Source organism: Oncorhynchus kisutch, linkage group LG11 (genome assembly GCF_002021735.2).
Source record: "Oncorhynchus kisutch isolate 150728-3 linkage group LG11, Okis_V2, whole genome shotgun sequence".
Lineage (NCBI taxonomy): Eukaryota > Metazoa > Chordata > Actinopteri > Salmoniformes > Salmonidae > Oncorhynchus > Oncorhynchus kisutch.
In genome coordinates, this window is record NC_034184.2 from 50271755 (window position 1) to 50286576 (window position 14822).

General features: G+C 41.6%; 1 protein-coding gene across 5 annotated transcripts in view; it reads left to right on the top strand.

The window, feature by feature from the left end:
* Nucleotides 1-9467, top strand: part of LOC109865747 (cullin-2) — a 41726-nt gene extending 32259 nt beyond the window's left edge. For 3 of the 5 annotated variants that reach the window (XM_020454166.2, XM_020454169.2, XM_020454168.2), the window contains exons 15-22: nucleotides 319-471; nucleotides 3531-3608; nucleotides 3773-3839; nucleotides 4505-4599; nucleotides 4985-5161; nucleotides 5250-5351; nucleotides 5468-5584; nucleotides 8745-9467. In XM_020454166.2, coding sequence (XP_020309755.1) covers nucleotides 319-471; nucleotides 3531-3608; nucleotides 3773-3839; nucleotides 4505-4599; nucleotides 4985-5161; nucleotides 5250-5351; nucleotides 5468-5584; nucleotides 8745-8876 — 921 coding nt within the window. In that variant the 3' untranslated portion in view covers nucleotides 8877-9467. The remainder of the gene's footprint in view (nucleotides 1-318; nucleotides 472-3530; nucleotides 3609-3772; nucleotides 3840-4504; nucleotides 4600-4984; nucleotides 5162-5249; nucleotides 5352-5467; nucleotides 5585-8744) is intronic. The other 2 variants (XM_020454170.2, XM_020454171.2) reach the window with 1 other exon arrangement.
* Nucleotides 9468-14822: the final 5355 nt, after the last annotated feature.

The following is a 14822-nucleotide window of genomic DNA, read 5'->3' on the forward strand; positions in this document are numbered from 1 at the left end:
TAGCATGAGGCAGCGTGATGTGCAGGTACACCCTCTGGATAAGATGCTATCAATGCCATTTATTAATGCCATAATTGAGCATCACTCTAAACTGTCAGTCTTTCCCTTTAATCTAGTATTCCACATAACTTTCAAACGAAGCCCTACAGCATGTGCTTCTAAATGTCTTCTAGCTGTGTGACTCCACTGTACTCTAATGCGTCTGTCATGTGTGATATTTGGCCGTAATGATGGACTTGTTTATTATAGTGCTTGTACTGGTGCATGTCTTTCATTCATTCATACATACATACACACACATTCTCTCCCCCACTACAGCAAGCATGCGGCTACGAGTTCACGAGCAAGCTCCACAGAATGTACACAGACATGAGCGTCAGCGCAGACCTGAATAACAAATTCAACAACTTCATCAAGACCCAGGAATCACCGGTTGACCTGGGAATCAGCTTCCAGATCTATGTATTACAGGTGAGAGGAGTTTAGAAGTCTCACATCAATTCATATATTTATTGTCTTCAAATGTGTATAGTGCAGTTAGGGTAAGAAACAACATTAAAACAATAACAACCATACAACATGACATATACATTTTTTGTCCATTAAAATAACATCAAATTGATCAGAAATACAGTGTAGACAATGTTAAAGTTTTAAATGACTATTGTAGCTGGAAACGGCAGATTTTTTTATGGAATATCTACATAGGCGTACAGAGGCCCATTATCAGCAACCATCACTCCTGTGTTCCAATGACACGTTGTGTTAGCTAATCCAAGTTTATTATTTTAAAAGGATAATTGATCATTAGAAAACCCAAATGCAACTGTAGTGCTGATTTATAGAAGCAATAAAACTGTCCTTCTTTAGACTAGTTGAGTATCTGGAACATCAGCATCTGTGGGTTCGATTACAGGCTCAAAATGGCCAGAAACAAAGACCTTTCTTCTGATATTCGTCAGTCTATTCTTGTTCTGAGAAATGAAGGCTATTCCATGCGAGAAATTGCCAAGAAACTGAAGATCTCGTACAACCCTGTGTACTACTCCCTTCACCAAACAACTGTCTCTAACCAGAATAGAAAGAGGAGTGGGAGACCCTGGTGCACAACTGAGCAAGAGGACAAGTACATTAGGGTGTCTAGTTTGAGAAACCGACGCCTCAAAACTCAGAAGTCCTCAACTGGCAACTTCATTAAATATTACCCGTCTCGACATCAACAGTGAAGAGGCGACTCTGGGATGCTGGCCTTCTAGGCAGAGTTCCTCTGTCCAGTGTTTGTGTTCCCATCTTAATCTTTTATTTTTATTGGCCAGTCTGAGATATGGCTTTTTCTTTGCAACTGCCTAGAAGGCCAGCATCCTGGAGTCACCTCTTCACTGTTGACATTGAGACTGGTTTTTAGTGGGTACTATTTAATGAAGCTGCCAGTTGAGGACTTGTGAGGCAGTTTTCAGCTGTGCTAACATAATAGAAAAAGGGTTTTCAAATGTTCAATTAGCTTTTTAAAATAATAAACTTGGATTAGCTAGCACAGCGTGCCATTGGAACACAGGAGTGATGGTTGCTGATAACGGGCCTCTGTAGATATTCCATTAAATATCAGCCATTTCCAACTACAATAGTCATTTACAACATTAACAATGTCTACACTGTATTTCTGATCAATTTGATGTTATTTTAATGGACAACAAATTTACTTTTCTTTCAGAAACAAGGACATTTCTAAGTGACCCCAAACTTTTGAATGGTAGTATATATGATGGACAGCAAAGATATCAGTTAGTCATAAAATAGGAGCAATCATGTGCAAATGTGCAGTCGTCACCCATATTAATATATATACCTTACTTTATGTGCAGGTTATGCAGGTTGATAGCTCAGCCATATTAATACCTAGACATTACTTTATGTGCAGGTTGATAGCTCAGCCATATTAATACCTAGACATTACTTTATGTGCAGGTTAAGCACGTTGATAGCTCAGCCAATAAAATAGATAGACATTACTTTATGTGCAGGTTAAGCAGGTTGATAGCTCAGCCATATTAATAGATATACATTACTTTATGTGCAGGTTAAGCAGGTTGATAGCTCAGCCATATTAATAGATAGACATTACTTTATGTGCAGGTTAAGCACGTTGATAGCTCAGCCAATAAAATAGATAGACATTACTTTATGTGCAGGTTAAGCAGGATGATAGCTCAGCCATATTAATAGATAGACATTACTTTATGTGCAGGTTAAGCAGGATGATAGCTCAGCCATATTAATAGATATACATTACTTTATGTGCAGGTTAAGCAGGTTGATAGCTCAGCCATATTAATAGATAGACATTACTTTATGTGCAGGTTAAGCAGGTTGATAGCTCAGCCATATTAATAGATAGACATTACTTTATGTGCAGGTTAAGCAGGTTGATAGCTCAGCCATATTAATAGATAGACATTACTTTATGTGCAGGTTAAGCAGGTTGATAGCTCAGCCATATTAATACCTAGACATTACTTTATGTGCAGGTTAAGCAGGTTGATAGCTCACCCATATTAATACCTAGACATTACTTTATGTGCCGGTTAAGCAGGTTGATAGCTCAGCCATATTAATAGATAGACATTACTTTATGTGCAGGTTAAGCAGGTTGATAGCTCACCCATGTTAATACCTAGACATTACTTTATGTGCAGGTTAAGCAGGTTGATAGCTCAGCCATATTAATAGATAGACATTACTTTATGTGCAGGTTAAGCAGGTTGATAGCTCACCCATGTTAATACCTAGACATTACTTTATGTGCAGGTTAAGCAGGTTGATAGCTCACCCATATTAATAGATAGACATTACTTTCTGTGCAGGTTAAGCAGGTTGATAGCTCACCCATATTAATAGATAGACATTACTTTATGTGCAGGTTAAGTAGGTTGATAGCTCAGCCATATTAATAGATAGACATTACTTTATGTGCAGGTTATGCAGGTTGATAGCTCACCCATGTTAATAGATAGACATTACTTTATGTGTAGGTTAAGCAGGTTGATAGCTCAGCCATATTAATAGATAGACATTACTTTATGTGCAGGTTATGCAGGTTGATAGCTCACCCATATCAATACCTAGACATTACTTTATGTGCAGGTTATGCAGGTTGATAGCTCAGCCAATAAAATAGATAGACATTACTTTATGTGCAGGTTAAGCAGGTTGATAGCTCAGCCATATTAATAGATAGACATTACTTTATGTGCAGGTTAAGCAGGTTGATAGCTCACCCATGTTAATACCTAGACATTACTTTATGTGCAGGTTGATAGCGTAAGAGAAAACGACACCCATCAAAGAAGTATCCAATGTATTGTTTTCCCATAATAAAGGTTGTTGACACTGGAGTGAAATCGGGTAATTGGGTAATTTTGTGTGGTTTTGTAGATAGTTTGAAGGTTAGGCACCTTCAGACAGGTTTGCTGTGAGAACCTCAATGACAATGGTGGTGGAGATGTCTCACCGTGTGTGTTGTCTCATTGCAGGCAGGAGCCTGGCCCCTCACACACATCTCTTCCTCCACCTTTGCCATCCCACAGGAGCTGGAGAAGAGTGTACAGATGGTGGGTAGTGGTTCAGGAGACTTAGATGTGGTTGTTTGGAGAGGGCATGCCCATAGAAATAAAACCTTATTTCTGTGATTGCCCCAAGATTTCACATAGCTATTCAACAAAACTGCATATCTTAATCTTATGTAATTCTAACATGATTATGTTTTTCTCTACAGTTTGAGTTGTTCTATAATCAGCACTTCAGTGGGAGGAAGTTGACTTGGCTGCACTATCTCTGCACAGGTATGTATGCGTGCTCGCACACACACACACGGCAGGTGATCGTAGTATAGAAAACCCAGTGCAAATTCTGTGGATTTTTTTTGTCAGCAGCAGTACTTTATTTTTCACTGAAACTGCTACTATATGAAGGCCCACTTGCTACTCGCTGAAATCACATCCATAGCTCGACAGAAGTAACGGGATGATTATTAAATCGTCTAAAATGGATTATGTCTGTATGCTCTGAAGTGTTTTATCCCAAATCATAGTGACACTATTACATGTTAGTGGAGAGGCTCTGATTCTAACTAACACTGAGCTGCACCTGGCACTACTACTGCACAATCCATGAAATCCCACAGCGTGGGGTAGCTCCCTCAAACTCCCTGTGATAACTCCCCCAAAGTTTACAACAGCATACATACTTCAGGTGCAATCCTGACACTGACACTGCAGTTAACGCATTGGAACTAAATCCCTGTGTGCGTTTACAAGAATACCCAGTGAACACATTAGGATTGGGGATTACTTTAGTCTGATTTCTTCTTGGTTTTGCTTACACTTGAGAGCAGTTTTTTTATATATACAAATACAAACCTGTTATCAATAGGTGGTGTGGCGAATAAGATGGTGGTACAGCATTGGTGTTGTGGTGATGATGATGATTGGCTCCATTCTCTCTTTAGGTGAGGTGAAGATGAACTATCTCTCCAAGCCCTATGTTGCCATGGTGACCACCTACCAGATGGCGGTGCTGCTGGCCTTCAACAACAGTGAGACGGTGTGTTACGAAACCAACATGTTTAGTGGAAATGGACTGTCTTAACTGTACCTTAAGCACTAACTACCCCAATATCCTAACAGGTGGAAAAGGACTGTGTTAACTGTGCCCTAAGCACTTCAATTACTGTGCCCTAAGCACTGAACTAGTTCAATAACTGTGCCCTAAGCACTAAACTAGCTCAATAACCGTGCCCTAGGCACTGAACTGGTTCAATAACTGCCCTAAGCACTGAACTAGCTAAATAACTGTGCCCTAAGCACTGAACTAGTTCAATAGCTGTGCCCTAAGCAATGAACTAGTTCAATAACTGTGACTAAGCACTGAACTAGTTCAATAACTGTGCCCTAAGCACTGAACAAGGTCTGTAATCATATCCAAACAGGTGGGCTACAAGGAGCTCCAAGACTCCACCCAGATGAACGAGAAGGAGCTTCAGAAGACCATCAAGTCTCTGCTGGACGTCAAGATGCTTAACCACGACTCTCAAAAGGTCAGGGGTCAGATATCAGCAGCCACAGAATCACCCGGAGACCCAGAGTCAGCAGTGTCTTCTTTAGTGGTTAGATGGATTTAAAAGTAGCTCATCTTGGCATTTTTATTATTTCTCATGGTGGATACTATATATGTAACTATTTTCTTGTCTTCAGGAGGAAATCGACACTGAGTCCACATTTTCACTAAATATGAGTTTCACCAGTAAAAGAACAAAGTTCAAGATCACAACGTCAATGCAGAAAGACACACCACAGGTACATTACCCTACTACACTGAGAGCTCAGACTGTATCCATCCAACAATGCAAACACCTATTCTCTGAAAGTGCCTGCCTCTGTTTAAACGTGTGTGTGTTTCTTCGACCTTGCAGGAGATGGAGCAGACGAGGAGTGCAGTGGACGAGGACCGCAAAATGTATTTACAAGCTGCTATAGTGAGAATCATGAAGGCACGCAAAGTGCTCAGACACAACGCCCTCATACAGGAGGTGAGTTCAACTCCTGTCATATTCCACAAACCCATGTAGAAATAGCAAACTATTTCACCCCAGGTCTGTACTGTACATATATATGCTGCTGAGAGGGAGAGATATCAAGGCTACAGGTTGAAGCAATGTGTGTGAATGGTACAGGCAAGTTACTGTTCAGATACAATACAGAGCTTTACCTGCTAGTCCTGAGAGACCGGTTGAAACAAGGGAATGGAGAGATCCAAGGGTTTTCCTGAGGACAGAGCTATCACCTGACCAGTCGGACTACATCCTCCCTGGTTCTAGTCTAGCCCCTGGCTCTCTTCCTCCTGTGTTGATGTTCTGGTGTGTTGTGTCAGGGAGGTAAATTCCTTCCTTGATGGTGAGATCTCTGAGGCCAGGACAGAACAGAGTGATGTCAGGAATGAGTGTCTCCCCCCTGGAATGATCTTCGAACATGCCTGGGGACTAGGAGAAGGCTGCAGCACCTTTCTTTCTGCTGTCATCATCTATCTCACTCACTCACATATATCCTGTCTCCCCAACAACACAACACACCTCCAACCACTATTTTATTTTCCCACTCTGTACTTTAATGGTTCAATATTTGTTATTTCTGTCAATGCAGAAAATTAGGAGTGGATTAGTGACGAACCCTCCCCACCACATACACTCCCCTACATATACTCCAACATTTTGGATTTGAGATCAAATGTTTCATATGAGGTGACAGTACAGAATGTCACCTTGTATTTAAGAGTATTTTCGTTCATATCTGTGTTATCGTTTAGAAATTAAAGCACTATATATCTAGTCCCCCCATTTTGAAGGTGTCATAAGTATTTGGACAAATTCACTTATGTGTATTAAAGTAGTCAAAAGTGTAGTGTTTGGTCCCATATTCCTAACACACAATAGCTACATCAAGCTTGTGACTGTACAAACTTGTTGGATGTATTTGCAGTTTGTTTTGTTTTGGTTGTGTTTCGGATTGTGTTGTGCCCAATAGAAATGAGGAGAGCTTCCTGTCTAACAGAACACAGAGGGTGTTCTTTAATGGAAGCCTCTCCAACATAATCCAGGTAGAATCAGGCATTCCACAGGGCAGCTGTCAAGGCCCCTTTACTTTTTGCAATCTTTACTAATGACATGCTTTAAGTAAAGCCAGTGTGTCTATGTATGTGGATGACTCAACACTATACATGTCAGCTCTACAGCAAGTGAAATCATTGCAACAGTTAACAAAGAGCTGCAGTTTCAGAATGGGTGACAAGAAATAGGTTAGTCCTAAATATTTCAAAAACTAAAAGCATTGTATTTTTGGACAAATCATTCACTAAACTCTAAACCTTAACAAAATCTTCTAATGAATAATGTGGAAATTGAGCAAGTTGTGGTGACTAAACTGCTTGGAGTAACCCTGAATTGTAAATTGTCATGGTCAAAACATGTTGACGCAACAGTAGCTAAGATGGGGAGATAATAAAGCACAGCTCTGCTGCCTTAACAACACTATCAAAAAGGCAGGTCCTACATGCCCTAGTTTTTTCACACATAGACTACTGTCCAGTTATGTGGTCAGGTGCCACAAAGAGGGACTTACGAAAATTGCAATTGGCTCAGAACAGGGCAGCACGGCTGACCCTTAAATGTACACAGAGAGCTAACATGAATATGTCAATCTCTCATGGCTCAAAGTAGAGGAGAGATTGACTTCATCACTACTTGTTTTTGTAATAAAGTGTTGACATGCTGAATGCACCGCGCTGTCTGTTTAAACTACTAGCACACAGCTCAGACACCCATGCATATCTCACAAGACATGCCACCAGAGGTCTCTTCACAATCCCCAGGTCCAGAACAGACTATGGGAGGCACACAGTACTGCATAGAGCCATGGCTACATGGAACTCTAATTCCACCTCAGGTGCAAGCCGTATAATCAGATTTTTTTTAAATAGATCAATATTCACCTCATGGAACAGGGGGGACGGTGAAAAGACACACACACAGGCACATACACATGCACATGCACGTACACATGGATTTTGTATTGTAGATGCACTGTATATACAAAAGTATGTGGACACCCCTTCAAGTTAGTGGAGTCGGCTATTTCAGCCACATCCGTTGCTGATAGGAGTATAGAATCGAGCACACAGACATGCAATCACCATAGACAAACATTGTCGGTAGAGTGACTTTCAAAGTGACACCGTCATAGGATGCCACCTTTCCAACAAGTCAGTTAAACAAATTTCTGCCCTGCTAGAGCTTCCCTGGTCAACTGTAAGTGCTGTTATTGTGAAGTGGAAACGTCTAGGAGCAACAACAGCTCACCCGCTACGTGGTAGGCCACACAAGCTCACAAAACTGGACCGGCGAGTCCTGAAGCCCGTAAAAATCGTCTGTCCTCAGTTGCAACACTCACTACCGCGTTTCAAACTGCCTCTGGATGCAACGTCAACGTCAACTGTTCGTCGGGAGCTTCATGACTCCATGGCTTAGCAGCCTCACACAAGCCTAAGATCTCTTGTGGCTGAATGGAAGAAAGTTCCCGCAGCAATATTTCAACATCTAGTGGAAAGCCTTCCTAGAAGAGTGGAGGCTGTTATAGCAGCAAAGGGGAGACCAACTCCATATTAATGCCCATTATTTTGCAATGAGATGTTCGATGAGCAGGTGTCCACATACCTTTGGTCATGTAGTGTATGTGGTAGTAGATTAGTGGCCTGAGGGCACACAATGTTTTGTGAAAAGTGTTATGAAATGTCATGTAATAACACTTTTTTTTCTTTCTCTATTGTATGTACTTTCCTAAATGTAGCTGGACCCCAGGAAGAGTAGCTCCTGCTTTGATATCAGCTAATGGGGATCCTTAATAAATATAAAGTCACTTTTTGTAAATATAAATAGAAAATGTTTCTGGACACTTATACAGTAATGTGGATGCTACCATGATTACGGATAATCAGGAATTGTGAGAAAGTTACAGTGGCACAAAGATCATACTCCCAAGACATGCTAACTTCTCACCATTACCAATAACGGGAGGTTAGCATTTTTGGGGGGGTATGATATTTATACCTCTTAATCATCATTATTCACGATTCTGCCAACAACAGAGTAACACGGGCAGTTAATTTCTCTCTTTCTGTCTGTCCATTTCTTCCCTCAGGTCATCAACCAGTCCAAAGCCAGATTTAACCCCAGTATCAGCATGATCAAGAAGTGCATTGAGGTGCTCATTGACAAGCAGTACATTGAGCGGAGCCAGAGCTCTGCAGACGAGTACAGTTATGTGGCATAATGGAGGAATAATGGAGTATAAGGCCCCCTACCCCAACCAACCGCAGGTTAAGCAAAGAACGACAGAGACCATTCTTCTTCATATATTTTTGGGCTGTTGCTGTCTCACATGCTCCCGTAGGGAGGGAGGGATGAAGCAGGACTATGTGCCTCCATCTTGGAAACAAACAAAACAAGTCAACCCAGACATCCACCGAAACACGACACCTTCTGACCCCCCCCCCCCCCCCCCCTTCTGATTTTATGCTGTTTACATCACCAGTGCCACGCACCGTTGCGTCAATGAAAATGCCTATAGCTATCCGTGTGCAAAGCTGATAATAATTTTTTGTTGACTTAACTGAAAACAAAGAAGAATGGAAAAAGAGCGAGTGAGCTGTGACATTGACGGAAATGTTGGAGACTAGACGTGGAAAACCATGCTTTCTTTTCTCACATTTACAGTTTTCTTTTTTTATGTATCGAAGTTAGAAAACAATATTGTAATAAAACCGGTATACTGATAATTGTATCTACTTTCAAATGTAAAGAACAAACAAATTGAGGTGACAAACATGGTCCTGCTGCTTGTCAAATAAATAAATAAAAACACTGAGGGATTTTGGGAAATATTTTAAAGGATTGTGTTAGTGTAGCCTCTGATTCCAGGCCTCGCTCATGTTGTGGTAGAGGCTAGTGTCAGTGTGATGAGAAACTTAGGGGATGAATGGAATGTCTATTTTCATTACAAAAGCCTACCTCTAGGTGGGGTGCAAGAGGACCCATTGTTATGAATAACGTTGTTATGTAACTTACAATGCTGCATTCTTGTATTCCAATGATGTTGACTGCCTGTTTGTTCATGCATGAGACAAGACCAGGGTCCACTGGTTACAACACCTTATACCAACCAGGAACTGTACAAAACTCTGCCCAGGATCAGTGAGAAGATCAACGGGCGTAATGTCTCAAGCATATTGGAGAAGGAATGCTAGGATCAGGTAACTCTTGTCAATTAAATCCTATTCATTATGATCTAAAAGACTAAACTGATCCTAGTTGAGCACTCCTACTGTGAGATGCTTAATACATATAGGGCCAGGAGGCTGAGATTTGCTGGTCACTGTTTCAACCGTCCTGAGCAAGGCACAAGCAGTCATACTTTGGGTACCTTCTAATGGGCTCCAGAGTGGTGCAGCAGTCTATGTCAGTGCAAGAGGCCTCACTATATTTCCTGGTTCGAATCCAGGCCCTATCACGTCCGGCTTTGATTGGGAGTCCCATAGGGCGGCACACAATTGGCCCAGCGTCGTCCTGGTTTGGCCATGGTAGGCCGTCATTGTAAAAAAGAATTTGTTCTTAACTGACTTGCCTAGTTAAATCAAATAAAAACTTATAATGAGACAAGACCTGGGAGACCACATGAAACATGTGTGGATAACATCTGCCGATACACTGGTCTGAGAACAACAGAGAGCTATTGCATGACATCCCATAAGCAAGTAAGCACACAAATGAAATTACAGTGTGTATTAGAGTAGTAAATACATCAAGCTTGTGACTGAACATTTGTTGGATGCATTTGCTGTTTGTTTTGGTTGCGTTTCAGATAATTGTGTGCCCAATATAAATCAATGGTAAATAATGTACAGTATATTGTCATTTTGACATACCTCTCTGTTGTTCATCCAAAGTGAAGGAGTACAGAGCCAAAACAACAACAGTTTCACTGTCCCAATACTTTTGGAGCTCACTGAATACTGCATACTGCAGGAGAGGTGAAGTATTTACAGGAGCTTAAACAATTTGGGTAACACTTTATTTGACACCTAGCGTCATAACATGTTATGACACGGTCATATGTCATAATAGCTGACAACCTGTCATAAAATGGTTATAACACTGTCATGACACATACAGTTGAAGTCAGAAGTTTACACACACCTTAGCCAAATACATTTAAACTTAGTTTTCACAATTCCTGACATTTGATCCTTTTGAAAATTCCCAGTTTTAGGTCAGTTAGGATCACCACTTTATTTAAAGAATTTGAAATGTCAGAATAATAGTAGAGAATGATTTATTTAAGCTTTTATTTCTTTCATCCCATTCCCAGTGGGTCAGAAGTTTACATACACTCCATTAGTATTTGGTAGCATTGCCTTTAAATTGTTTCACTTGGGTCAAACATTTTGGGTAGCCTTCCACAAGCTTCCCACAATAAGAATTTTGGCCCGTTCCTTCTGACAGAGATGGTGTAACTGAGTCAGGTTTGTAGGCCTCTTTGCTCGCGCACACTTTTTCAGTTCTGCCCACAAACGTTCTATAGAATTGAGGTCAGGGTTTGTGATGGCCACTCCAATACCTTGACTTTGTCCTTAAGCCATTTTTCCACAACTTTGGAAGTAGTGCTTGGGGTCATTGTCCATTTGGAAGACCCATTTGCGACCAAGCTTTAACTTCCTGACTGATGTCTTGAGATGTTGCTTCAATATATTCACATTATTTTGCTCCCTCATGCTGCCATCTATTTTGTGAAGTACACCAGTCCCTCCTGCAGCAAAGCACCCCCACAACATGGTGCTGCCATCCCCGTGCTTTCCGGTTGGGATGGTGTTCTTTGGCTTGTAAACCTCCCCCTTTTTCCTCCAAACATAACGAGGTAATTATGGCCAAACAGTTCTATTTTTGTTTCATCAGACCAGAGGTCTGGCTTTTTTATGGAGGTTTTGGAGCAGTGGCTTCTTCCTAGCTGAGCGGCCTTTCAGGTTATGTTGATATAGGACTCGTTTTACTGTGGATATAGATACTTTTGTAGCTGTTCCCTCCAGCATCTTCACAAGGTCCTTTGCTGCTGTTCTGGGATTGATTTGCGCTTTTCGCACCAAAGTACGTTAATCTCTAGAAGACAGAACGCGTCTCCTTCCTGAGCGGTATGACGGCTGCGTGGTCCCATGGTGTTTATACTTGCGTACTATTGTTTGTACAGATGAACGTGGTATCTTCGGGCGTTTGGAAATTGTTCCCAAGGATGAACCAGACTTGTGTAGGTCTACAATTTTTTTTATGAGGTCTTGGCTGATGTATTTTGATTTTCCCAAGATGTCAAGCAAAGAGGCACTGAGTGTGAAGGCAGGCCTTGAAATACATCCACAGGTACACCTCCAATTGACTCAAATTATGTCAATTAGCTTATCGGAAGCTTCTAAAGCCATGACATAATTTTATGAAAGTTTCCAAGCTGTTTAAAGGCACAGTCAACTTAGTGTATGTGAACTTCTGACCCACTGGAATTGTGATTCAGTGAATTTTAAGTGAAATAATCTGTCTGTAAACAATTGTTGGAATAATGACTTGTGTCATGCACAAAGTAGATGTCCTAACCGACTTGCCAAAACTATAGTTTGTTATCAAGAAATTTGTTGAGTGGTAGAAAAACGAGTTTTAATGACTCCAACCTAAGTGTATGTAAACCTCCGACTTCAACTGTACACTACATGTAAGAAGTCCCCATCCTTTACATTGTGGATGAATTATGAAAAATGAAAGTTTTTTTGTTAAAATATGAATGGATTTTAGGAGCCATAAGAGATCATTGTCTCCTATAAACTTTGAACAGTAAGTAGCCATGCCCCGAGTGAGGTCAGAGAGAGTGTCAACCTGATGGAACCGGCCCTTTCGACCAGAGTGCATGAAAGGATAGGTAAAGAAATTAACATTTAGACCAGGAAAGATGGGGAGCTGCAGCTCACTTCTAATGTGGTTTGAACTCTGAATCTCAACACGAGCTTGAGAGAATAATGTCAATCAATAATGTACGGCTGATTAGCTGCCCAAAGTAAAATCTCTTCGAAAGTGAATTTAAGTGGGATCATTCTACTGCTCTGTCAAATCACCGTAGTACGCTACTCTCATCACCCCACTGGAACCATCGACACGACTGGCTAGCCTATCTTCCAAGAAGCTTCAGGAGCAAATGAGAGGAGAACAACAGAGAAACAACTTTTGGACAATCAGGGCCTTACAAGCTTGCCGCTGAAAAGTCGAACACCCTTCCTAAGTAGGGCTATTTCCAACAGAGATCCACAGCGAACAAAGGCATTTTTAAGGTAAATATTTTATTGATTTGTTTTTCAAAACGGTTGGTTGTTCATGTGCAAAGTATATGATTACTGTGAAAGTAGTTCCTAAAATGTATCAACGATAAGTATCTCTTTCTCCCCCCCAGCCATATATCAAATCAAATGTATTTATATAGCCCTTCGTACATCAGCTGATATCTCAAAGTGCTGTACAGAAACCCAGCCTAAAACCCCAAACAGCAAGCAATGCAGGTGTAGAAGCACGGTGGCTAGGAAAAACTCCCTAGAAAGGCCAAAACCTAGGAAGAAACCTAGAGAGGAACCAGGCTATGTGGGGTGGCCAGTCCTCTTCTGGCTGTGCCGGGTGGAGATTATAACAGAACATGGCCAAGATGTTCAAATGTTCATAAATGACCAGCATGGTCGTATAATAATAAGGCAGAACAGTTGAAACTGGAGCAGCAGCACGGTCAGGTGGACTGGGGACAGCAAGGAGTCATGTCAGGTAGTCCTGGGGCATGGTCCTAGGGCTCAGGTCCTCCGAGAGAGAGAAAGAAAGAGAATTAGAGAGAGCATATGTGGGGTGGCCAGTCCTCTTCTGGCTGTGCCGGGTGGAGATTATAGCAACATGGCCAAGATGTTCAAATGTTCATAAATGACCAGCATGGTCGAATAATAATAAGGCAGAACAGTTGAAACTGGAGCAGCAGCACGGCCATGTGGACTGGGGACAGCAAGGAGTCATCATGTCAGGTAATCCTGGGGCATGGTCCTAGGGCTCAGGTCCTCCGAGAGAGAGGAAGAAAGAGAGGAGAGAATTAGAGAACGCACACTTAGATTCACACAGGACACCGAATAGAACAGGAGAAGTACTCCAGGTATAACAAACTGACCCTAGCCCCCCGACACATAAACTACTGCAGCATAAATACTGGAGGCTGAGACAGGAGGGGTCAGGAAACACTGTGGCCCCATCCGAGGACACCCCCGGACAGGGCCAAACAGGAAGGATATAACCCCACCCACTTTGCCAAAGCACAGCCCCCACACCACTAGAGGGTTAACTTCAACCACCAACTATGTTGTGTCAGTCCGCTAGGGACCTTTTCCTAATGTATTAAGTGTGTATGTTTATCCTGTGTTATCATTTAGTTAGCTAGTAAATCAATAATTAAATCAATTTGTGTAGTACTGAATGTAGTACTGAAGTAAGGCTGGGTTTTTTGCAAATGCAGGAGGTTACGACTGTTCGGAGTGATGATATGATACAAGGTTATGATTTATACATTGACTGTTTTGTGGATGTGATAGGTAAGGTTTAATTCGGGAGTTGGTAACTCTTTAAACACCCACTCTCGTGGTGCCCCAAATTCCTAATGAGTTTATTGTTACATTATTAATTTAATCAGGTAACAATTAAACATGGTTAGTTGATTCAATAAATAACAGACATCAGATTAATGAAAGTAAAGTTCCAACAGAGCCAAAGGAAGAAAAGATGGGGGGATTGGAGATTCACTGAGAGAAAGTAGAAGGGGCTATTTTCTCTCTCTTGCTGTCTAAGTCTCCAATCCCCCTGCCTGCCTCCCTTGCTCCATCCCTCCCTTCATGTGTGGAGGGGGAGAGAGAGGGTGAGAGAAGGAGGGGTAGACAACTGTCTTGTCCACCATCATGCAAAAGCTCCTCTTTATCCGAGGAGAAAATCCACTGGGATTGACAGATCCTGAGACAGAAAGAGGGATGAATAGAAGCCTGAGGAAGAAGAATATGGAGCACTGGGAGACTGAGGGAGAGTGTGTGTGTCTGCTAAGGATTACACTATTACCGTGAAACAGTAACCAAAAGTTATGGATGAATACTGAACAGCTGATTGAAGACGGGACAGC